General features: G+C 35.5%; 1 protein-coding gene across 7 annotated transcripts in view; it reads right to left on the bottom strand.

Moving 5' to 3' along the window:
- The window catches only part of RBBP8 (RB binding protein 8, endonuclease), a 127,471-nt gene that overhangs the window by 52,290 nt on the left and 48,546 nt on the right, over positions 1-26,635 (bottom strand). For all 7 annotated transcript variants that reach the window (XM_079108338.1, XM_079108339.1, XM_079108333.1 and 4 more), the window contains one exon: positions 15,484-15,596. In XM_079108338.1, the coding sequence (XP_078964464.1) occupies positions 15,484-15,596 (113 nt within the window). The remainder of the gene's footprint in view (positions 1-15,483; positions 15,597-26,635) is intronic.

Genomic DNA, 26,635 nt, shown 5'->3' with positions numbered 1-26,635 from the left:
AATAAATAATAAAGCAACTAGATAGATATACCATAGACACAAAGCCCTAATGTCTTTATTCTTACAATAACTTTGGTGTAACAACATTTAAAATGTTTCTGGTGCTCATATTTATGCAAAATTAGCTTTCCTGAACCTAATTATAGTGATGGTTATCTGAGACTACTGGGTTTATAATATGAGATAAAGCAAAAAAGTAGTTAAGGTATATTTTCTATTATCCATATGTCCTTGTAAACCAAGATTCACAGTGGGGGAGGAGAGAGATACAAATGTTAGTAGAGGTTAGGTTAGTAAAAGCTCCCTAGTCTTGAATTTGAATTTATCTATCTTTCTATTTCCTAGTTCTGTCCATTGAAAAGGCCTAGAAACAGTGATGTGCATATCTGATCAAGGGAAAAAGCAAACATCAGTAGGTAAAAGGAAACATAAGTACTCATGGAGTTTTTTTAAAAGAAAGATAAGACAATTATAAACTTCACAGATGTAATTTCTAAAATCTAGATGAAATAAGTGATTTTTATAAAATTAATTACCACAACTGGTTTAAGAAATAGGAAACTAAACAGAATAACACCAAAGAAATCAAAAGGTAGTCAAAGATCCAGTCCTAAAAACAGCATCAAGCTTTATGTGACAGTTATATTTTAATAGTATTCAAATTTTGCCTTTAGGTTATTTAAAATATAGGAATATAAAAAAGATGCAATTCTGAGCAATAGGAGTAACACTGGAGGCATGACAGTACCCAATCTCAAAATATACTGCAGAGTCACAGTAAAAACAAAACAAAAAACTGCATGGTATTGGCATAAAAAAGACATACAGACCAATGAGTTAGAAGACAGAAAGATAAACCCACATGGATACAGTTATCCGATCCTTGAAAAGGGGCAAAAAACATGTCCTGGAGAAAAGATAGCATTTTTAACAAATGGTGCCAGAAAAACTGGATATTTATATGTAGAATGAAAACAGACTCTTATCTTTCACCCTATACAAGTCAACCTGAAGTAGATCAAAGATAGGAATTAGACCAGAAACACTGCAAATGCTAGAATAAATGAGGGTCAACACACCACAAGACAAGGCTCAGGCACTGACTTCCTCAATAAGACTCCTAAAAGCTCAGGAAATAAAATCAAGAATTAATAAATGGGATAACATTAAAGAAAAAAGCTTCTGCAAAGCAAGAACATGAAGAGAGAGCCTACAGAATGGGAGAAAATCTGCCACTTACTCTTCTGACAGATGATTAATATTCAGAATATATAAAGAACACAAAAAACTTACCAAATTACCCCCCCCCAAAAATGGGCAAATGAACTCAATAAACATTTCCCAAAAGAAGAAAGACGAATTGTCAACAAATACAGAGAAAAAATGTTCATTATCTTTAGCGATCAGGCAAATAAAAGTCAAAACTATACTGAGATTCATCCAATTAGAAAGGCAATCATTAACAATACAAATAACAATAAATGTTGGCATTGATGTGGAGAAAAAGGAATACTCATGTACCGTTGGTGGGACTGTAAATTAGTATAATTACTATGAAGATCAATATAGGAGTTCCAAAGTAGGCTAAAAATGGAATCACAGTATAACCTGGAGATAATGCTCTTTAGTATTTATCCAAAAGAACTGACACCAGCATAGTATAGTGATATATGCATATTCATACATACAGCAGTACAATTCACAATAACCAAATTATTGAACCAGTCTAATTTACTCATTAACAGATAAAAAAAATATGGTATGCATACACTATGAAATTCTTTTTTTTTTTTTTTTTTAGATTTGTACTTCACTATAACTGAGTGTGAGGGCTTTAGTTTATTATTTTTTAACATTTATTATTTTTATTAAAATACTTTTTATTTTTACAGACACATTTTGATTCATTATACACAAATGGGTTACAACTTTTCATTTCTATGGTTGTACACAACGTATATTCACACCATTCATGTAGTCATACATATATATAGGGTAATACTGACTGTTTCATTCTACTGCTTTTCCATTCCCACCCTCTCCCACCCCTTTTTCCTCTATACCATCCAAAGTTCCTTCATTCTTCTCTTCCCCCCACCATATTAATGACATGTTATATATTGTCATGTACTTATCAGAGAAAACATTTGGCCTTTGGTTTTGGGGGCTTGGATTATTTCTTTTAGCATGATATTTTCCAACTTCATCCATTTACCAGCAAATGCCATAATTTTTACTCTTCTTTATGGCTGAGTAATATTCCATTGTGTGTGTGTATGTATATATATATATATATATATATATATCACAGTTTATTTATCCATTCGTCAACTGAAGGGCATCTAGGGTGGTTCCACAATCTGGCTATTGTGAATTGAGCTGCTATGAACACTGATGTGCCTGCATCACTGTAGTATGCTGATTTTAAGTCCTTTGGGTATAAACTGAGGAGTGGAAATTCTATTTAGCAATAAATAAAAAAGAACAAAATTATGTCACTTGCAGGAAAATGGATGAAACTGGAGAATATCTGGCTAAGTGAAATAAGCCAGACTCAGAAAGTCAAGGGTCATATGTTTCCTCTCATATGTGAAAACCAGAGAGAAAAGGAAATAAAAAGATTCTCATGAAAACAGAAGAGAGATTAAAGCATAGAGGAAAGGGTCAGGGAGAGAAAAGGGAAGGGAAAAGAAAGGTACAGGGGAATGAAATAGACCAATTATGCTATGTGCATGTACAAATATATTACCATGAATCACATTATTATGTATAATTAAAATGCACCAATGAAAGTTAAAAATAAAAACTGTCATTATTTGTAAATGATATATATATATGTGCATATATATATATATATATATATATTTTTTTTTTTTTTTTTTTTTTTTGCAGTGCTGGGGATTGAACCCAGGACCCTGTACTTGTAAGGCAAGCACTTTACCAACTGAGCTATCTCCCCAGCCCTGTACATGATATTTTTACCTAGACAACTCATACACAATAAGGAGGGTAACTTAACACAGTGGTTCAAATACTTAGCCATCTTCCAATGACTGGGGTTGGGGATAGAGGAGAGCTTCCTGGCCAGGAAGATTTAAGCAAAAGTTACTAGGTGGGTATTCCAAGAAGTTGGTTTTAAAATAACAATTCTTCTATTCTCCTGGCACAGTGGTGTCAGTCTTTCACTTATTTTTCTTGTCTGAATGCAAAGGTGTGGTCTGAAAAAATACCAGTCATCTTGTGATCTTGAGACGAAAAGTTTGAGAAGAAATGCCTACATACCCTAAAAATGACACATTTCTACGTGACATTCTATGTTAAAATTCCATATGGATTCAACATGTAAATTTAAAAATATGCATGTGTACATAATCAGGAGAATATTTTTATATTCTTGGGATACAGAAAGCCTTTCTACATAAGATAAAAAATACAAACTTAAACATGGCAACAGAAGTCAATAAATGAAGTCAACAAAGAGAAAATATAAGGATGATATACATAAAAAGGTTTAATAATCCTTCCCTAACATACAAAGAGCTCTTAATTAAAAAATACAAAGGGCAAGTAAGGTAACTTCAAGATATCTGACTTGAATAAGAGAGAATGCTGGTTTAAAATTATTTAAAAAGTAACATTCTTCATTTACCAAACTGAATGTTATTAATATATTTGTACATAAATCTGAAGAGAATGTAGGAAAATAAAGTTCTCGAACACTTACGAAAAAAATCGGCACGTCCATTAATATGAAAATAGCTAAATAATGAATTTCTACACTATGGAATACAGTGAAGAGATTAAAAACAAAGCTTCTAGACAGGAGAAAACAGAGTACAGGATGGGGGTTGAGAAAGTAGGAGGAGGGAATGGTATGAGAAGTACTGGGGAATAAACACTACCAAGCTGTTATGTCCATGTATGAATTTACCACAATGATCATATGTATTTATGTGTTTATGTGTATAAATATACATATGCACACATATAGAATTATAATGTACTACTTTAACAATAATAGAAGGGAGATAAGTAGAGTAGAGCAAACAGATCAGGGGAAGGAGAAGGAGAGGGAAAGGAAAGGTACTAGGGAATGAGACTGATCAATAGAATTATGTTTTGTGCACATACAAATGTGACACAATGGACCCCATTATTATGTATAATTACAAGGCACCAATAAAAATAAATTTAAAAAATTTTTAAAAATAAAACATAGAGAATATTTTCTTATTTCTTAACACCTAGACAAATATCTTTTTGCTTGTTAGAGTCTTTGGCTATTTTTCATTTGAAGTGGCTAAAAATTTGGCTATTAGATATGTAGACATTAATACAAATTATGATTGTGGATCTCAATTGTATTTGCTGAAATGTAATGGTTTTCTACTCATTTACAATATTATGGTTTAGATATAAGGGGTGCCCAAAAGCTCACATGTGAGATAATGAAAGTAGGGGCTGGGACTGTAGCTCAGTGGTAGAGGGCTTGCTTAGCATGTGTGAGGAACTGGGTTTGACCTTCAACACTGCATATACATAGATAAATAAATTTAAAAAATTTATATGTATATGTGTGGTGTGTGTGTGTGTGTGTATGTGTGTGTGTGTGTGGTGTGTGTGTGTATAAAACCTAATCAGTGCAATGAATCACTTGAACAGATTAACTAGGTGGTAAGTGTATGCAGGTAGGGTCTGGCTGGAGGAGGTAGGCTGGAGGAAGCATGCCTTTGTTCCTGGTGAGCAGAGCACTCTCTATGCTTCCTGTTTGCCCTGTCCTAAGTTGCTTTCCTCCTCCACACCTTTCTGCCATAATGTTTTGCCTTATCTTGGGCCCAGAGCAAGAGAGTCAGATGTCTATGGACTGAGACCTTTGACACTATTAACATCATATAAACTTTTCTTCCTCAAAAATAGTTGTCAGATCTTTTGGTCACAAAAAAGCTTACAAAAACAGGAAGTAGTCTTCTATATCTAAATAAACACATGCATGCATTCTCACACACCACAGAATCTATAGACCTAACTAACTATATCAACATATAGAAGATTCCCAAGATACACTCTAAAGTGAAATAACACATCATAACAAAAAATACAGTTATCCCACTCTGCAGTTTATACCCAAAGGACTTAAAATTAGCATATTACAGTAATGCAGCTACATCAATGTTTACAGCAACTCAATTCACAATAGCTAGTTTGTGGAACCAACCTAGATGCCCTTAAACAGATGAATGGATAAAGAAACTGTGGTATATATACACAATGGAATATTATTCAGTCATTAAGAATAATAATAATATGGCATTTGAAGATAAATGGATGGAAATGGGAGGACAGCATGCCAAGTGAAATAAGGCAATCCCAAAAATTCAAAGGCCGAAAGTTTTCCCTGATAAGTGGATGATGATACATAATGGGGGGGGGGGTGAGAGAAGAATGAAGGAACTTTAGATTACGCAAAGGAAAATAAGAGGGGAGAAGGGAGGGGATATGAAAGATGGAATGAGACAGATATCATTAACCTATGTACATGTATGATTGCATGAATGGTGTGAATCTACATAGTGCACAACCACAGAAATGAAAAGTTGTACCCCATTTGTGTACAATGAATCAAAATAAAAAAATACAGTATGAGACCATTAAAACTGAAAAGAGAAAGGGAGAATGGAGATAAAATGAAGGACAGTAAAACAAATAACTATTTTTTGTCAAAAAAGATATAAATCAAGACTTTTAACATTAGTTACCTTTGGACACAGAATAAAACTATATTCTTTCTTATGTATTTTAAAAATAATAAGCATATATTCATATATTTTTGCTGAGTAACTAGAGAACAGCAATATAATTAACAGGAAAAAATAAAGTCAGAGATGGAATTAGTTTGGAAAAGAAGATAATCAGGTTTTGGAGATGTTAATTCTGAGTTTCTTATGGAGAATACATGTGATAGTAACTGAGAGAAGTTACCAGATGTATGAACAGAAATGAGAGAAGGTTAAATATATATAAACATCCTACAGTAAATGGGTGTTATGGTTTAGAGGTGGTATCCTCCAAAAGCTCACGTGTGAAACAATGAAAGAAGGTTTGGAAAAAAAAGGATTGGGCTATAGCCTTAACCTAATCAGTGAATTGATCCCTGATGGGATTAACTGAGTGGTAACTGGAGGCAGGTGGGGTGTGGCTAGAGGAAGTGGTTCATTGGGGGTATGGTTATGAAGTATATATTTGTTATCTGGCAAGAAGAGTCTTTGCTTTCTGATCAACATGTGAGCTGCTTCCCTCTGCCACTCTTCTGCCATGAGCCCTGAGGAATGGAGCTGGCCTTCTGTGGACTAATACTTCTGAAACCTTGAGCCCTGAAATATACTTTTCCTCCTCTACAATTGTTCTGGTCAGATCCTTTAATTGCAGCAGCAAAACATCTAACAAAAACAGTGGGTTAAGAGGAAAAAAGTTCAGGGATGCAAGGTTGGTTCAACATATGGAAATCAATAAACCATAATTCATCACGTCAATAGACTTAAAGACAAGATCACATGATTATCTCAACAGATGCAGAAAAAGCATTTGACAAAATATGGCATCCATTCATGTTTAAAACACTAGAAAAACTAGGGATAGCTGGAACACATCTCAACTCTGTAAAAGCTCTATATGCTAAACTCAAGGCCAACGTCATTTTAAATGAAGAAAAATTGAAAGTATTTCCTCTAAAAACTGGAATGAGACGGGATGCACTCTTTCACTACTTCTATTAACACAGTCCTTGAAACTCTAGCCAAAACAATTAGAAGAAGGAAATTAAAGGGATACAAATAGGAGAAGAAGAACTCAAACTATCCCTATTTGCTGACAACATGATTCTATGTTAAGAAGACCCAAAAAACTCTACTAGAAAACTTCTAGAACTCATAAATGAATTCAGCAAAGAAGCAGGTTATAAAATGAACACCCATAAATTAATTGTATTCTTATACATCAGTGATGCATCAACTAAAGGAGAAATTAGGAAAACTATTCCATTCACAATAACCAGGGGAAAAACAACAACAATAACAACAACAAAAATTCTCAGGAATCAATCTAATAAAGGAGGTAAAAGACCTCAACAATGAAAACTACAGAACACTAAACAAACTGAAGACCTCAGAAGATGGAAAGAACGTCCATGTTCTTGGATAGGTAGAATTATTATTGTCAAAATGGCCATACTACTAAAATCACTATAGAGATTTAATGCAACTCCTATTGTGGTTCCAAGGACATTCTTCACAGAAATAGAAAAAGCAGTCATGAAATTCATTTGGAAAAAATAAGAGGCCCAGAAGAGCGAAAGCAATCCTCAGCAAGAAAAGTGAAACAGGAGGCATCACAATGCCAGACCTTAAATTATACTACAGACCTATATAGTAACAAAAATAGGCACCAAAGCAGACATGAAGACCAATGATATAGAAGACACAGAGACAAACCCACATAAACACAGTTATCTTGTACTAGACAAAGGCTTCATAAACATTCATTGGAGAAAAGATAGCCTCTTCAACCAATGGTGCTGGAAAAACTGGAAATCCACATGTAAGAAAATGAAATTATACCCCTCTCTTTCACCCTGCACAAAACTCAATTCAAAGGGGAACAAGGACCTATGCATTAGACCAGAGACCCTGAATCTTTTAGAAGAAAAAGTAGACCCAAATCTCTATCACATTGAATTCCTCAAGACGACTCCTGAAGTGCAAAAAGTAAAATCAAGAATCAATAAATGGCATGGTATCAAACTAAAAAGATTCTTCACAGCAAAGGAAACAATCAAGAACGTGAAGAGAGAGACTACAGAATGAGAGAAAATCTTGACTACCTACTACACCTCAGATAAAGCATTAATCTCCAGGATATATAAAGAACTGAAAAACTTAACACCAAAAAAACAACAAATAACCCAATCAATATATGGGCAAAGGAACTGAATAAAATTCACAGAAGAAATATGAATGGTCAAAAAATATATGAAGGTTGATAGTCTTTGGCAAATCCTTAAGGCTGGCCTTGAATTTATGGTCCTCCTACCTCAGTCTTGAGTCACTGGGATTTCAGGTTATGTGATGTCATCTCAGACCCATCATATCATTGGGGTTTTTCCCTCTTTTTTAAAAAAAATTCCTGGAGATCGAAGATGGTGGACTAGAGGAAAGCTGCATTCCTTGTCGCTCCACAACTCGGGTTTCAAGAAGAGGATATTTGTTTCTTGGTGAGGCAATTTTTGCTGCTTATCGATCCTCTGCTGTTTACCCCATTTGTCTACTGTGATCACCTGCAGTCTGCCAGCATATCAACTACTTTTTGAGTGCAGACTGTTCACTGACTGGCGCCTATCATCTACCATTTGCCTGCCTCTTGCCTGCCTTTCGCCTGACTTTCACCTACCCATCAACCTCTGCCCAAGGTCTACCTGCCGATTGTCCGCCAGTAGCCAAAAGACTGACCACAGACGTGTGGATCACCAACTGCTGTTGCCTGGAAGTCCACTGTCACAGTACCTGCAGGTTTGGTTACACGTGGCTGCTGCCATTTTGAGACAACAACCAGGACCTGTAGGACCCCTGGCCGGACTGACCGAGCCCCATCTCCAGGACCCCTCAGACTGACCGATCATACCCTGCCACCAGGACCCCCGGCCAACCACACCCACACCCTGAGCTGCAGCTCCCCATTTGCCAACACATTTGGAAGCCACAGCGGTCAACTTGGATTATCCTGGAAGTGGTAGCTCCCATCTTTAGGTGGAGCAAATCCCATCCTGAGATGCCTGCCGGAGACTGGAAGCTCATTGTCGGGTACCTCTCATCCATCAGGCTACTGAAGACTGGGAGGTTTGAACACTATATGACTGTTATAGTGTAGATTTTTTTTCTTTTTCTCTTTTTCTCCTTTTTGAAAAGTTTTAAGTATTTATTTCTTTATTTTTCTCACTCTATTTTCCTTTTGTTTACCTGTTTCCTCAGAGTCTCTTTCTCCCTTTTCTCATGTTAACAACCAACTTCTTTTGATTATACTTTCACTCTACGATCTAGAACTTCTATATATTCTTTTCTTATCCCATTAACAGCTACATCCTACACCCCTCCCGATCCTCTCTGTGCTCCATTAGAAACTGCAGACCTTATTGCAAATCTACTTGTTATACTACAAATAATAATTGAACTCATTGTTTATTATGACAATATTTGTTAACATCTTCATATGAGCTATTTGGTTTAGGGCTGCATACTGTACTGGGTGCTGCTAATATTGATCTCCCCCTTAAAGAAAAAGGTTTGGAAGCCTATGGGGGGAAACAGCAATACCCCAGATCTGCACTGCTAGAGGGGAAGATATGTGAACAACGCGAAAAAACAAGGGAAGAAAATGATCCAAACAAACCTAGATTCTATATTAACAGAATCCAGTGACAGCATGGTAGAAGAAATATAAGAAAAGGAGTTCAGATTATACATAATTAAAATGATTTGTGAAGCAAAGAATGAGATAAGAAACCAAATGTAGGCAATGAATGATCACTCCAATAAGCAGTTGAAAGGGCAACTGCAGGAAGCAAAAGATTATTTCAACAAAGACAGAGATTCCCAAACAAAACAAAACAAAACAAAAACAGAAATCCTTGAAATGAAGGAAACAATAAACCAAATAAAAAACTCAAAGGAAAGCATTACCAAGAGATTAGACCACTTGGAAGACAGAACCTCAGACAATGAAGACAAAATATTTAATCTTGAAAATAAAGTTGCCCAAACAGAGAAGATGGTAGGAAATCAGGAACAGAATCTCCAAGAACTATGGGACATCATGAAAAGACCAAATTTAAGAATTATTGGGATTGAGGAAGGCACAGAGATACAAACCAAAGAAATGAACAACCTATTCAATGAAATAATATCAGAAAATTTCCCAAACCTGAAGAATGAAATGGAAAATCAAATACAAGAGGCTTACAGAACACCAAATGCACAGAATCACAACAGATCCACACCAAGGCACATTATAATGAAAATACCTAACATTCAAAATAAAGATAGGATTTTGAAGGCCGCAAGAGAAAAGCATCAGATTACATATAGGGGAAGACCAATACGGATAGCAGCCGACTTCTCAACCCAGACTCTAAAAGCTAGAAGGGCCTGGAACAATGTATTTCAAGCTCTGAAAGAACATGGTTGCCAACCAAGAATCCTATACCCAGCAAAAATAACCTTCAGATTTGAAGATGAAATAAAATCCTTCCACGATAAACAAAAGTTAAAAGAATTTACAAATAGAAAGCCTGCACTACAGAATATTCTCAACAAAATATTCCATGAAGAGGAAATGAAAAAAAAAAAAAAAAAACAAAAAAACAATGTAGGTCAGCAAAGGGAAGAACTACCTTAAAGGAAAAACCAATCAAAGGAGAAACCAAGCCAAGTTAAAAACCAAAAATAAGCCCAAATGACTGGGAATACAAATCATATCTCAATAATAACCCTGAATGTTAATGGCCTAAACTCAACAATCAAAAGACATAGACTGGCAGATTGGATTAAAAACAACAATATGCTGCCTTCAAGAGACTCATAGATAAGGACATCCACAGACTAAAGGTGAAAGGATGGGAAAAAAACCTAGCATGCACATGGACTCAGTAAAAAAAGCAGGGTTTCCATCCTTATTTCAGATAAAGTGGACTTCAAGCCAAAGTTAGTCAGCAGAAATAAAGAAGGACATTTCATACTGGCTAAGGGGGAACCATAAATCAGACATAACAACTGTAAATACTTACACCCCAAAAGGCGCATTCATGTACATCAAACAAATTCCTCTTGATTTCAGGAATCAAATAGACCACAACACGATAATTTTGGGTGACTTTAACACACTGCTGTCATCACTGGATAGACCTTCCAAACAAAAACTAAACAAAGAAACCATAGAACTCAATAACATAATCAATAACTTAGACTTAACAAACATACATAGAATATTCCATCCAATGACAAGCAAATATACTTTCTTCTCAGCAGCACATGGAACTTTCTTGAAAATAGACCATATGTTATGCCACAAAGCAGCCCTTGGTAAATGCAAAAAATAGAGATACTACCTTGTGTTCTATCAGATCAAAATGGAATAAAATTAGAAATCAAAGACAAAATAAAAAACAGAAATTACTCCAACACCTGGAGACTAAATAATATGCTATTGAATGAAGCACAGATAACAGAAAATATCAGGGAGGAGACAAAAAATTCTTAGAGGTAAATGAAAATGACATCTCAAAATCTCTGGTAAATTATGAAAGCAGTACTTAGAGGAAAATTCACTGCATGGAGCACATTCAAGAAAAGAATAAAAAATCAAAAAATAAATGACCTAACAACACATCTCAAAGCCCTGGAAAAAGAAGAACTACACCAAAAGTAGTAGAAGACAGGAAATAATTAAAATCAGAGCTGAAATCAATGAAATTGAAATAAAAGAAACAATTCAAAAAATTGACAAAATGAAAAGCTGATTCTTTGAAAAAGTAAACAAAATAGACAAACCCTAAGCCACACTAACAAAGAGAAGAGAGAAAACTCAAATTACTAAAATTCTTGTTGAAAAAGGAAATATCATGACAGACACCACTGAAATACACAACATAATGAGAAGCTACCTTTGAAAATCTATACTCCATCAAAATAGAAAATATCGAAGACATCAACAAATTTCTAGAGACATATGATCCTCCCGAACTGAACCAGGAGGACATACACAATCTAAACAGATTAATTTCAAGCAATGAAATAGAAGAAGCCATCAAAAGCCTACCAACCAAGAAAAGCCCAGGACCAGATGGATTCTCAGCCAAGTTCTACAAGACTTTCAAAGAAGAATTCATTCCAATACTTCTCAAAGTATTTCAGGAAACAGAAAAGGAGGGAACCCTTACAAACTCATTCTATGAAGCTAGTATCACCCTCATACCCAAAGCAGACAAAGACACATCAAGGAAAGAAAATTTTAGACTAATATCTCTGATGAATAGTGACACAAAAAATCTTAACAAAATCCTGACAAACTGCATACAAAAACATATTAAGAAGATAGTGCACCATGATTAAGTGGGGTTCATCCTGGGAATGCAAGGTTTTCATCTGGAAAGCAATAAATGTAATTCATCACATCAGTAGACCTAAGAATCACATGATTATTTCAATTGATGCAGAAAAACGTTTGACAAAATACAACACTGCTTCATGCTCAAAACACTAGAAAAAATAGGGATAGTAGGAACATACCTCAACATTGTAAAGGCTATTTATTTATGGTAAGCCCAAGGCCAACATCATTCTTAATGAAGAAAAACTGAAAGCTTCCCTTTAAAAACTGAACCAAGACAGGGATGCCCTCTTTCACCACTTCTATTCAACATCGTCCTTGAAATAATAGCTAGAGCAATTAGATAGACTAAATAAATTAAAGGGATACGAATAGGAAAAGAGGAACTCAAGCTGTCACTATTTGTTGATGACATAATTCTCTATTTACAGGATCCAAGAAACTCCACCAGAAAACTTTTAGACTTCATAAATGAATTCAGCAAAATAGCAGGATATAAAATCTGCATGCATAAATCTAAAGTATTTTTATTCATAAGTGATGAAACATCTGAAAGGGAAATTAGGAAAACAACTCTGTTCACAACAGCCTTAAAAAAAATATTTGGGAATCAATCTAACCAAAGAGGTGAAAGATCTCTACAATGAAAACTACAGAACATTAAAGAAAGAAATTGAAGAAGACCTTATAAGATGGAAAGATCTCCCATGTTCTTGGATAGGCAGAATTAATATTATCAAAATGGCCATACTTCCAAAGGTGCTATACAGATTTAACACAATTCCAATTAAAATCCCAATGACATTTTTCAAAGAAATAGAGAAAGCAATCATGAAATTCATCTGAAGAACAAAAGACCCAGAAGAGCCAAAGCAATTCTGGGCAGGAAGAGTGATGATGCAGGAGGTATCACATTACCAGACCTTAAACTCTACTATAGAGCAACAGTAACAAAAATGACATGGTATTGCCACCAAAACAGACAAGTAGACCAATGGTACAGGATAGAAGACATGGAGATGTACCCACACAAATACAGTTATCTCATACTAGAAAAAGGTGCCAAAAACTTACAATGGAGAGAAGACAGCCTCTTCAACAAATGGAGCTGGCAAAACTGGAAATCCATATGCAGTAAAATGAAATTAAACCCCTAACTCTCACCCTGTACAAAACTCAACTCAAAATGGATCTAGGAATTAGTCCTGAGACCCTTCACCAAAATAGAAGAAAAAGTAGGCACGAAATCTCCATCATGTTGGTTGGCTTAGGACCAGACTTCCTTAACAAGACCCCCATAGTGCAAGAAATAAAAGCAAGAATCAGTAAATGGAACAGATTCAAACTGAAAAGTTTTTTCTCAGCAAAGGAAATAATCAATAATGTGAAGAGAGACTACAGAGTGGGAGAAAATCTTTTCCACACACACTTCAGACGAAGCACTAAACTCCACAGTTTATAAAGAACTTAAAAAACTTTACACCAAAATACAAAGAACCCAATCAATAAATGGGCTAAGGAACTGGGCAGATACTTCACAGAAGACATACATATGAAAAAGTGCTCACTGTCCCTAATAATTAGAGAAATGCAAATTAAAAACACCCTAAGATTTCATCTAACTCCATTTAGAATTGGTATTATCAAGAATACAAACAATAATAAATGTTGGCATGGATGTGGGGAAAAAGGCACACTCATACATTGCTGGTGGGGTTGCAAATTGGTACAGCCACTCTGGAAAGCAGTATGGAGATTCCTCAGAAAACTTGGAACGAACCCACCATTTGACCCAGCTATCCCACTCCTCAGTTTATACCCAAAGGACTTAAAATCAGCATACTACAGTGATGCAGCCACTTCAATGTTCATAGCAGCTCAATTCACAATAACTGGATTGCGGAACCAACTGAGATGTCCTTCAACTGACAAATGGATAAAGAAAACTGTGGTATATATACACAATGGAATATTACTTGGCCATAAAGAAATAAATTTATGGCATTTGCTGGTAAGTGGATGAAGTTCATGCTAAGTGAAATAGGCCAAGCCCAAAAATCCAAAGGCTGAAGGTTTTCTCTGATAAGTGAATAACGATATGTAATGAGGTGGGGTAGCAGCGGGAAGAGAAGAATTAAGGAACTTTGGATAGTGTAGAGGAAAATGGAATGGGATGCGGTGGAGGATGGAAAGATAGTAGAATGAAACTGACAGTATTACCCTGTGTATATGTATGATTACATGAATGGTGTGAACCTACATTGTGTACAACCATAGAAATGAAAAGTTGTAACCCATTTGTGTACAATGAATCAAAATGCAGTCTGTGAAAGTAAAAAATTTTTAATAAGAAAATATGAAAAAATGCTCAACATCTCTAGAAATTAGAGAAATGCAAATTAAAACTATACTGAAATTCCATTTCACTCAAGTCAGAATGGCAATTATAAAGAATACAAGTAACAATAAATGTTGGCAAGGAGGTGGGGAAAAAGGGTCACTCATACATTGCTGATGGGACTGCAAACTGGTGCAACCACTCTGGAAAGCAGTACAGAGATTCCTCAGGAAACTTGGAGTGACCCAGTTATCCCACTCCTTGGCATATATCCAAAGGACTTAAAATCAGCATACTATAGTGATGTCGCCACATCAATGTTCATAGCAGCTCAATTCAGAAAAACAGCTAAGCTATGGAACCAACCCAGGTGCGCCCTTCAAGAGATGAATAGATAAAGAAAATGTGGTACATATACACAATGGAATATTACTAAGCCCTAAAGAAGAATGAAATTATGGCATTTGCTGTAAATGGATGGAACTGGAGGCTATCATGCTAAGAGAAATAAGCCAATCCCAAAAAACCAAAGGTTGAATATTCTCTCTGACATGTGGCTGCTAATTCATAAAAGGGTTTGTGTTGATGTGGAGATTCACTGGACTGGACCAGAGGAATGAGGGGAAGAAAGTGGGGATAGGAATAGGAAAAACAGGAGAATGAATTAGACGTAACTTTCCTGTGTTCATATATGAATACACGACCAGTGTAACTCTACATCATGTATGACAATGAGAATGGGAAGTTATACTCCATGTATGTATGTCAAAATACATTCTACTGTCACATGTAACTAAAAAGAACAAATAAAAATAAATAAGTAAAATCCTGGGTTGCAACCTTTTAATCAAGAAATTCAACGAATGAAAAAAAAGAGGAAAAAATTAAAAATGAAAAAACCGTATATACACAATTCATTTGCAACCAATTTACTAATAGGTTTTAACAAGAATATATTATACTTTAAATAATAATAAATGAAGGAAACTCACTGAGTTCTGTAATAAGTTTAAGATTCTGTTGTCGGATATTTTCAAATTCTTGCTGCTTTTTCCGCATATGTTCTTCAGTTACTGCACAGCGATCACATAATCCTGCCCTTAACCTATGAAATAAAAACAAAGTATTTTTCAACTACTGAAAGTTATTTCCTTATACAGGTTAAATATCCCTTATTTGAAATGCTTGGGACCCTTTAGATGTGTTTTAGAGTTTAGAGTTTCTTGATTTGGGGAATATTTGCAGACTACCAGTTACAGATCCCTAATCTGAAAACCTAACATTTGCAATGTCCCCAAATCTGAATCCTTTGGAGTGCTGATATGACACTGAAAAAGTCTGGGGTTTCAGAGCACTCTGAATTTTGGATTTTTGGATTAGGGGGGACTGACATATATTATTTGCATTTCAAGATTGTTTTACTTTGTGAAGACTTAAAGAAATGATCTGGCAAATATAGTGAAAATCAACTATTTTAATGAAGTATTAGACCTTTAACATAACCTTACATATGCTTAAATCTGTCAGAGCACCATTTCCTACAACTGTATTTCTGAGTGAAATTTTGCAAAATCGCTAATTTTAAACCCCACCCAAGGGAACTTTTAATTAAAGAAACCAACCTTGTTTTTTTTTTTTTTTATTATAGTCTAAATATGAACCATATCCAGCACTAACAGGCCAAATTATAGCTTAAGCAACTTTGCATGTTTTTTTCAGTACAGCCTCTGACAGACAGTGTGGTGCTCAACAATATTTTGTTGTTGTTTAATAAATATTAACAGTCAAGGAATATAAAGGAAAAAAAGTCATTCTCACATTTCCTTTTCAACATTCAAAGAAACCAGTACTTGTGAAAATTCATAATACATAAAAAAGATAAAATAGCTTTTACTAATTATTTGAGTGCTAATGAGGGAAATATATATCACACAAATGTGGGGGGGTGTAGAAAATACTGTATTTCTGAAGATATTAATTATTCTGTAGGTAACAATGGGAATTTTTTTCTTCTTAGTGTTTTTCTATAGAGTACAAAATTTTTCAATTTCATTATTTATATAATAAAAATTGGTTTAAAAAAAGAGAGGCACACACCCTACATTAGAAATTCAGAACAGAATAATAGGATAATTTCAACTCAATAACCTAAGTCAATAGCACAGTATTCAACTGTCTATGGAAATATAATACAGTGGTGTACATCATAAATTTTAAAAAGTTGAGACAGAAAAATATACAAACCAAAGCAAAGAAGAAACCTGGACATTTTTATATAAAAGTAAAACTCAGATCAACAATGTTGATATGAATGTAAAAATTAAAATTAGAGATTACAAAATGGATTAATAGTATTAGAACTTTTAGAATGAGGGAATAAAGAGGTAGACAACGTGCTTAATGGGACTAATTCTGAAGGTAGGAATTAGCATGATCAGGAACCTTGACACCATGCTGTATGAACATCGAACTAAAGATGGAAGAGAGCCAGGCGCAGTGGCACATTACTGTAATTCCAGAGGCTTGGGAGGCTGAGGTGGGAGTTCAAAGCCAGACTCAGCAACAGTGAGACGCTAGGCAACTCAGTGAGACCCTGTCTTTAAATAAATATAAAAAAGTGCTGGGGATGTGGCTCAGTGGTTGAGTGCTCTAGAGTTCTTCTATCCCTGGATGCTACCAACATCCCCAAAAAGATGAGAGAGCGAATACCTGCATCTACTTTTGTTCCCTCCCAGAATCTCACAAAAATACAGTATGTAGGTATGTGTATGTGTGTTTGTGTATAGAAACTAAACTGAGAACAGTGAATCCTAAGTAAATGGTAGGAAAAGCCTAGAGTTGACCTATCTAGTGAAGGAGCCCTAGCCACATGTTGCTATTTCAATTACAATGTCATACCTTAAAATTGAGCTCCACAGTCACACTCGTGCTCAAGAGTCACATGTATCTAGTTGCTACCATACTGGCAAATATAGAACATTTCCATTATTACAGAAAATAGGATAACACTAATTTATACCCAACGTGATTTACATTGTAAAATTCCCAAAAAGTGCAAAAATTGGTACCAAGAGTGATTAATTTCAAGCATGTTTTAAGAAATCACCATACTAACACATGCTTTCTGGTGATCTGAGAGATTATTTCCTCTACATACCAGTAGCAGAATGAAGGTTTAATCTTAAGGCTCTAAAAACAGTGTCTGGTCTGGGAAAGATGAGGTACAGTTCAAGATAAGAGTACAGTAATGTCAGGAACACATAAACAGCCAAATTCTCACACTCTAGCCTAGGCCTTTGTCATCTACTTGGCATCTAAAATATTCGTAACCAGCCATGTTATACATTCTAGGAAGCAGGGTTAAGGAATCTTTGCTAGATAATCCGACCAGTCTAAAAAGAAAGACTTAAAAGATACTGACAAGATTAGGGTATCATCAATGAAACAGATTGGCCAGATGATCCTATGATGAAGCTCAGTCCACAGCGCTACACATGAACTTAGAGCTTTCAATAAACTTTTATTCTCTTCTCTTTAATATAAACAAACAGTATCAAGAGTCATCTGAGAAAAGCTTACAAAGTGAAAGGAGCCAAAATAGGACATTAAGAAAAAAAAAAAAGTTTGGAAAAAACACAAGCTATGTACAGAGAAGAAACAGAGAAAGCACCACCACCAGTACCATTAAACTATAAAGAATACTCTAGAAAGATATAAAAAAAATCAGAACTACAAAAACAGGATTGCCATAAAAAGTAAATATTCTGAAAATAAAAGATAGCTTTTTTTAAACTTCCCAGAAAAATATATTTATTATATTTTTATATTTTAAATAACAGGTAGGATTATAACGTTATATGGAAACATACTCATGACAACAGGGGAAAGAGAAAAAAAAAAAAACCTGAAAAAAAAAAAAAAAACACTCTGCGATCTATTTCAAATCATTTTTGAGATCTTTTTGCATCTATTTCTCAGCATATGTTTTTTGAATTACTCGAATGTCAAGTTGCTAAATGACAATTAGGGTTATAAACAAGTTATTTGGGTGTAAAAAAAAAAAAAAAGACATCTTAGGAATTCAAAATATTGTCAGGAAAAGCAAAACTCCATAAATAGAATGTAGGAGATCATCCTAGAAGGTCCATCAAATAAATAAGAATTCCAGAAAAAGCAAGAGGGTTGGGGGCAGAAACAGTGAAGAAATTAAAAAATATTGCCTTGTACTTGAAAGATTAGGCACAAATAATAATGATAAATCCAAGTTCCAGCACAATGGTTATTATCAGATGCATACAAAAGCAAATCATCACAAAATTTCCAAATACTAGGAACAAAGCCCAAAGCTTTCAGAAGTGAAATAAATTAAAAAGATTTAATAAAAAGGACAGAAATTAGAACAGAATACAATTTGAACATCAACATTAGAAGAAGCAATTCAGAATTCTGAAAGAAAATTAACTTCAAAATTTTTAAACTATCAATTCAGCAAAAAATTTAAGACACAAATCTTGAATATTTTGCCTGTTATTAATTTTTTTAAAGCATGATAATGGCATCATTGATATATGTGTGTAGTAAAGAATCTCAATCTTTTAGAGACACATATTAATATATTTACATAAAAGGATCTAATGAACTGTGCTTCAAAATAATGAATAATAAGGGGATTAGTGAGAATATAGATGAATTAAGAATGATTACAGCTGGACATGGTAGTGCATGCCTGTAATACCAACAACTCTGGAGGCTGAAGCAGAAGGACTGACGTTCAGGCCAGCCTCATCAACTTGGTGAGGCCCTGTCTCAAAATAAAAAAGGGCTGATAATGTGGCTCAGTGATAGATTGCCTCTGGGTTCAATCCCCAATCCCACTGTAAGAACAAAAACAAAAGAATGATCATAGTTAATAACTGTTAAAGCTGGGTGATGTACAGTGGAGCTGGTTATCCTATTATATCTTTTATGTTTAATTTTCTAAAATAACCTCATTATTTTCCACATATCCTGCCTCAGAAATCTATTCAAAAATACAGAAAAATAAACCAGGAAAGAAGAAGTTATACAACTCATCAAACAGTAAAGTCATAAGAGAAACCTGTGATGATTACTATGTGCTAAGTAAAGAAGACAGAGTCCATAGTGGAGTAGATCAGAGGATCCTGGGCACATTTGTTCAGAAATGACAAACGTCTGATCTATCTGAACAACCTAATAAATTTAGATAACTGATGGAACATTGAAGGTGAATTAGTGGTTGGTATGCAAAAACCTAAGCATATGAAAAAAAAATCCACTATAAACATGGATAGTAAAAATGTTTATGGGAAGGGAAAAATGAATCACAATTTACAATACCTCTGAACTGCATTTACACACAATAAAAGTCAACTATTATAAACTATATTAGGAGGAAGAGAGAAATGGGAATGGTATCTATAGAAGAGAGGAAAAAGAAAAAAAATCTAAGCAAGAAAAAATTTTAAATGGCAATATATGTCTTTTTAAAAAAAGATCTTGAGGTAAAGAGCAAAATGATATACAGAGTTCAAAATGACTGCTTTTGAAGAACAGGAAACTGGAGAACTGGTTTTTTTTTTTCCCCCTTTTATCTTAACTATGAAAAAACCTATTTAAATCTTTAAACTATAAGCTTGTATGCCTTTTACAAACAAAAAATAATTGAAGGAAACAAAGACAGTAGAAAGGATAACTAGGGGCACCCAGGCAGCTGTCTTCAAATACCAATAAGTCAATCATGTGAAAGAGATTTATGATCTAAGGGGCAAAAACTAGGAACAAGCGGCAGAAATTACATGGACAGATTTCCATCTAGTACATAGAAACTTTCCAACTATTTATGATGGAATGTGCAGCCTAAGCAGGTAGTGATTTCATTTGTCACTGAACATGTTTAAGCACAGAAAAGATGATCATCCAGGAACTGGGAAGGTAATTAAAACACATGTTGAACCATCAGGTCAATGGTCCCCAAACCTGACTATATTTCAAAACCATTTGGACAGCTTTAAAAGGAAGGGAAGAAAAATATTTATGAATTTCACCCAGGACTAAATGAATTCGAATCAGCAGAGATGAGTCCTAGGCATCTGCTTAGAAGTTTCTTTCCACACATACTTCAAAGACTTTATAACAAGGCACCCTCACTTCTCTTTCCTATGCTCTTTCAACATCTTACTCCTAAATTGAGCATTTTGTCAACTTACATTCTACTCCTCTAGCATCATTGTTATGCTATAGTAAATTCTTGAGAACTTAACATATCTACTCTTGCCCAGCCACTGTGGAGTAGATGGGATTTAATCCTATGAAACTATCCATGGCTTGTCATAAAATTTCATCACCAGAATTTACAATATGCTTAGCTCTCTCATCTCTTATCTGCAGAGCTTGGCATCCAGCCCTGCCCTACCTAAACTTGGCTTTTAATTCTGACTTAAACTCACAGGTAACGGTAGGGTTAACAAGGTATCTGATACTGGTGCTCTTCCTCCAGCTACACATTCCTTTTTTGGCACTCATTTTTCCTCATTTCTTGGTAAGTACTGGTCACATACACACAACATTTTCTACCAGTTAAACCAGAAGCTTACACAACTAATTAAATAAATGAAAAATTATTAGCTTTGTCAGAATTACTCTCATTTACCAAGAATCTTCACATTTTTGAAAATTATGTCACTGATGACAACACAATTCACATTAATCATCAATGACCATATTTTTAACAGTCACATTCATGATTATTTTATGTAAAGTAATAAGTAGCTCAACAATTCATCGTTTAGGACAAACATAACCATAATATTTACATTCCACAATATATCTTATGAATCACTTATTTTTCTATTAATTTATGACATTTTCCTTTCAAAATTATATATGATTATATAATTTATTAATTTCATTTCAAAATAGTAAAAAGAACATTATAAAATATTTTTATAAAGGGAGGTTGCAATTTCAGGATTGAGACTCACTATTCTATTAAATAGGACTATGCCCCACTCTTATAGCCATCGTTAGTGGCAGGGAGAGCTGATAAGTTTTACTTAGGATTGCAGCACATTAAATATCACAAAAATTCGGGAAACTAAAGTTCTTAACTGGAAGAACACATGAGATTTTTTTATTTTTTGGTTTTTCTTTTGCAGTACATGGGATTAAACTCAGGGCCTTATGTATACTCTGCCAATGAATTACATCCCCAGCCTTCCACATGAAGGTCACACGTGTACAGCAACTGACAAATTAAATCAGACTTTAAAACATATTTTAACCTTGATATTCTGTTACTAATTTAAAGTAAATTACTATAAAGAACCAAGAGAAAAGTTAGAAGAAAATTTGGAAGGATAGTTGAACTCTTATCTTTTTTCCTTTGGACCCTTATCTTTTACCACATTCAAAATTTAATTCAAAATGGATCAGAACTAAATGTAAAAGTTACATCTAAATAAACTACTAGAAGAAAACAGAGGAAAAGCTTTATGACAATGAATTTGGCAGTAATTTTTTTGTGTATGACACCAGCACAGGCAACAAATTATTTGGACTTTGTAATACAGATTTGTAAGATAAAAAACACATATATACAAAGAAACTCTCTACTGTCAAATAAACACTATGCAATGAATTATATGCCTACCTAAGAATGTAGCAGCGAATGGAAAGAAAAGCAAGAGAATATTTAGTATAAGAAACAGCAAGGAAGCATGGAATGCACAGGAAATTAATGACCACAAGCAAAACAGAATAAAAAAGAATCCAGTTCTAAAAAATACTGCCAAATTAAAAAACCCAACAATTTTAATAATTAAATATTTTAACCGAATAAAGGGAAATAATTTAGAAAAGACTACAATAGGAAGGGTGGAGGCACGACCCACCAACATTTCTTCCCAGAAAGGGCCCAGGGAAAGAAAATCCACTCAGGAAGTGTTTTTGTAAGCTATTTTGCTGCTGTGACTAAAGGATCTGACCAGAACAATTTTAAAAGAGGAAAAGGTTATTTGAGAGCTCACAGCTTTAGCAGTCTCAGTTCTCTAAAGGCTGGTTCCATTCCCTGGGGCTTGAGGTAAGGCTGAATATCATGGTGGAGTGTGTGGCAGTACGAAGCAGCTCACATGATTTCTGGAAGCAGAAAGAAAGAGACTCCACTCTCCAGATACAAAAATATACCCAAAGCAATGTGCCAATTCCCATATCCTCTAGCCACATTCTACCACTTCAGTTCCTTCAGAGTTAATCCTTATCAGGGGATTAAATCATTGATTGGGTTAAGACTCTCACAACCCAATCATTTCTCTTCGGAACCTTCTTCCATTGTCTCACACATGAGCCTTTCAAATCATAACACACGAGAGAGAGAGAGAGAGAGAGAGAGAGAGAGAGAGAGAGAGAGAGAGAGAGAGAGAGAGAGAGAGAGAGAGAGAGACACTCCACTTGCCAGATACAAAATGTATACCCCAGCTAGAGGGAGGCTGCATGCCTTGTCGCTCCGCAACGCTGGATTTAAGCAGAGGATACCTGTTTCTCGGTGAGGCAGTTTTTGCTGCTTATCGATGCCCTGCTCTTTACCCCATTTGTCTGCTGTAATGAACTGCAGTCTGCCAGCATATCAACGCCTTTTTTGAGAGCAGATTGCTCACTGTCAGGCGTCTATCATCCGCCATTTGCCTGCCTCTCTCTCGCCTGTCCATCGCCTGCCTTATCCCTATTCATCACCCATCGCTCGAGGTTCACCTCCCGATCATCCCACAAATGCCAGCAGATTGACCTCAGACTGCCAGCGGAGAACCAGCTGCCTGCTGCTGCCTGGAAGTTCACTGTCACAGTACCTGCAGGTTTGATTACACGTGGCTGCTGCCATTTTGAGACAACAGCCAGGCCCTGTAGGAGCCCTGGCCGGACTGACCCAGTCCCATCTCCAGGATCCCTCAGCCCGACCAATCACTCCCTGCCTCTGGGGCCCTCACATCAACTGACTGCTCCCTGCCGCCAGGACCCCCAGACCAAATGACTGCACCCTATCACCCCAGACCGACTGATTGCACCCGGCCTCCAGGATCCCACAACCACACCAAACACACCCGACCTCCAGGACCCCTGCTGGACCAACTGCATCCTGTCTCCAGGACCTCCAGCTGAACGTCCACCACTGAGCTGCAGCTCCCCATTTGCCAACACATTTGGAAACCAGAGCAGCCATCTTGGATAATCCTGGAAGCCGTAGCTCCGATCTTCGGGTGGGGCAAATACCATCCTGCAACGCCTGCTGGAGGCTTGAAGCTCATTCTCAGGTACCTCTCATACATCGGGCTACTGAACACTGGGAGGTTTCATTACAATATGACTATTATACAGTAGATTTTCTTTTTTCTCCTTTTTTAAAAAAATATATTTGTTTTTATTTCTTTACGTTTCTTGATTTCTTTTCCTTCTGTTTACCTGTTCCCTCAGTCGCTTTCTCCCTTATTTACATGATGTTATTGTCCCCATAGGGGCTATTTGGTCTAGGACTGCATAGTGTCTGGTTTGGGCACTGCTAATACTGATCTGCCCTTAAAGAAAGGGTTTTGGAAACCTATAGGGCCACTATAAGCCTATAGGGGGAAATCTGCAATACCCCAGATCTGCAGCACTAGAGGGGAAGATACATGAACAACATGAAAAAACAAGGGAAGAAAATGATCCAAGCAAATCTAGATTCTATAGTAATAGAATCCAATGACAGTATGTTAGAAGAAATGTCAGAAAAGGACTTCAGATGATACATGATTAAGATGATTCGTGAAGCAAAGGATGAGATTAGAGAGCAAATGCAGGCAATGAATGATAATACCAATAAGCTGAAAGAGCACCTGCAGGAAGCAAAAGATCATTTCAACAAAGAGATAGAGATTCTCAAAAATAAACCAAACGGAAATCCTTGAAATGAAGGAGACAATAAACCAAATAAAAAACTCAATGGAAAGCATCACCAACAGACTAGACCACTTGGAAGACAGAACCTCAGACAATGAAGACAAAATATTTAATCTTGAAAATAAAGTCGCTCAAACAGAGAAGAGGGTAAGAAATCATGAACAGAATCTCCAAGAACTATGGGACATCATGAAAAGACCAAATTTAAGAATTACTGGGATTGAGGAAGGCACAGAGATACAAACCAAAGAAATGAACAACTTATTCAATGAAATAATATCAGAAAATTTCCCAAACCTGAAGAATGAAATGGAAAATCAAATACAAGAGGCTTACAGAACACCAAATGCACAGAATCACAACAGATTCACACCAAGGCACATTATAATGAAAATGCCTAACATTCAAAATAAAGATAGATTTTGAAGGCTGCGAGAGAAAAGCATGAGATTACATATAGGGGGAGACCAATACGGATAGCAGCCGACTTCTCAACCCAGACTCTAAAAGCTAGAAGGGCCTGGAACAACATATTTCAAGCTCTGAAAGAACATGGTTGCCAACCAAGAATCCTATACCCAGCAAAACTAACCTTCAGATTTGAAGATGAAATAAAATCCTTCCATGATAAACAAAAGTTAAAAGAATTTACAAATAGAAGGCCTGCGCTACAGAATGTTCTCAACAAAATATTCCATGAGGAGGAAATGAAAAACAACAATGTAGGTCAGCAAAGGGAGGAACTACCTTAGAGAAAAACCACTCAAAGCAGAAACCAAGCCAACTTAAAAACCAAAGATCAGCCAAGTGACTGGGAATACAAATCATTTTTCAATAACAACCCTGAATGTTAATGGCCTAAACTCATCAATCAAAAGACACAGACTGGCAGAATGGATTAAAAAGAAAGACCCAACAATATGCTGCCTGCAAGAGACTCATTTCATAGAAAAAGACATCCACAGACTAAAGGTGAAAGGATAGGAAAAAACCTACCACGCACATGGACCCAGTAAAAAAGCGGGGGTTTCCATCCTTATTTCAAATAAAGTGGACTTCAAGCCAAACTTAGTCAGAAGGTATAAAGAAGGACATTTCATACTGCTTAAGGGAACCATAAATCAGGAAGACATAACGATAGTAAATATTTATGCCCCAAACAATGGTGCATCCCTGTACATCAAACAAATCCTTCTCAATTTCAAGAATCACATAGACCACAACACAATAATTCTGGGCGATTTTAACACACTGCTGTCACCACTAGATAGATCTTCCAAACAAAATCCAACCAAAGAAACCATAGAACTCAATAACACAATCAATAACCTAGACTTAATAGACATATGTAGAATATTCCATCCATCAACAAGTGGATACACTTTCTTCTCAGCAGCACATGGAACATTCTCAAAAATAGACCATGTGTTATGCCACAAAGCAACCCTTAGGAAATGCGAAAAAAAAAAAAATAGAGATACTGCCTTGTGTTCTATCAGATCATAATGGACTTAGAGTGGAAATCAATGACAAAGTAAAAAAAGGAAATATTCCAACACTTGGAGGCTAAATAATATGCTATTGAATGAAACATGGATAACAAAAAACATCAGGGAGGAGATTAAAAAATTCTTAGAGGTCAATGAGAATGATGATACAACATATCAAAATCTCTGGGACACTATGAAAGCAGTACTAAGAGGAAAATTCATTGCATGGAGCACATTCAAGAAAAGAATGAAAAGTCAACAATTAAATGACCTAACATTACAGCTCAAAGCCTTAGAAAAAGAAGAACAGAATAACAGCAAAAGTAGCAGAAGACAGGAAATAATTAAAATCAGAGCTGAAATCAATGAAATTGAAACAAAAGAACCTATTCAAAAAATTGACATAACAAAAAGTTGGTTCTTTGAGAAAGTAAACAAAATAGATTAACCCTTAGCCACACTAACAAAGAGAAGGAGAGAGAAGACTCAAATGACTAAAATACATGATGCCAAAGGAAATATCACGATAGACACCACTGAGATATAGAACATAATGAGAAGCTACTTTGAAAATCTGTATTCCAACAAAATAGAAAGTACTGAAGAAATTGACAAATTTCTAGAGACATATGCTCCTCCCAAACTGAACCAGGAGGACATACATGATTTAAACAGATCAATATCAAGCAATGAAATAGAAGAAGCC

The sequence above is a fragment of the Sciurus vulgaris genome (genome assembly GCF_902686455.1).
Source record: "Sciurus vulgaris genome assembly, chromosome: 13".
Classification (NCBI taxonomy): domain Eukaryota; kingdom Metazoa; phylum Chordata; class Mammalia; order Rodentia; family Sciuridae; genus Sciurus; species Sciurus vulgaris.
Note: the sequence above shows the minus strand (reverse complement) of the source record. Positions and strands in the feature narration are given on the sequence as shown.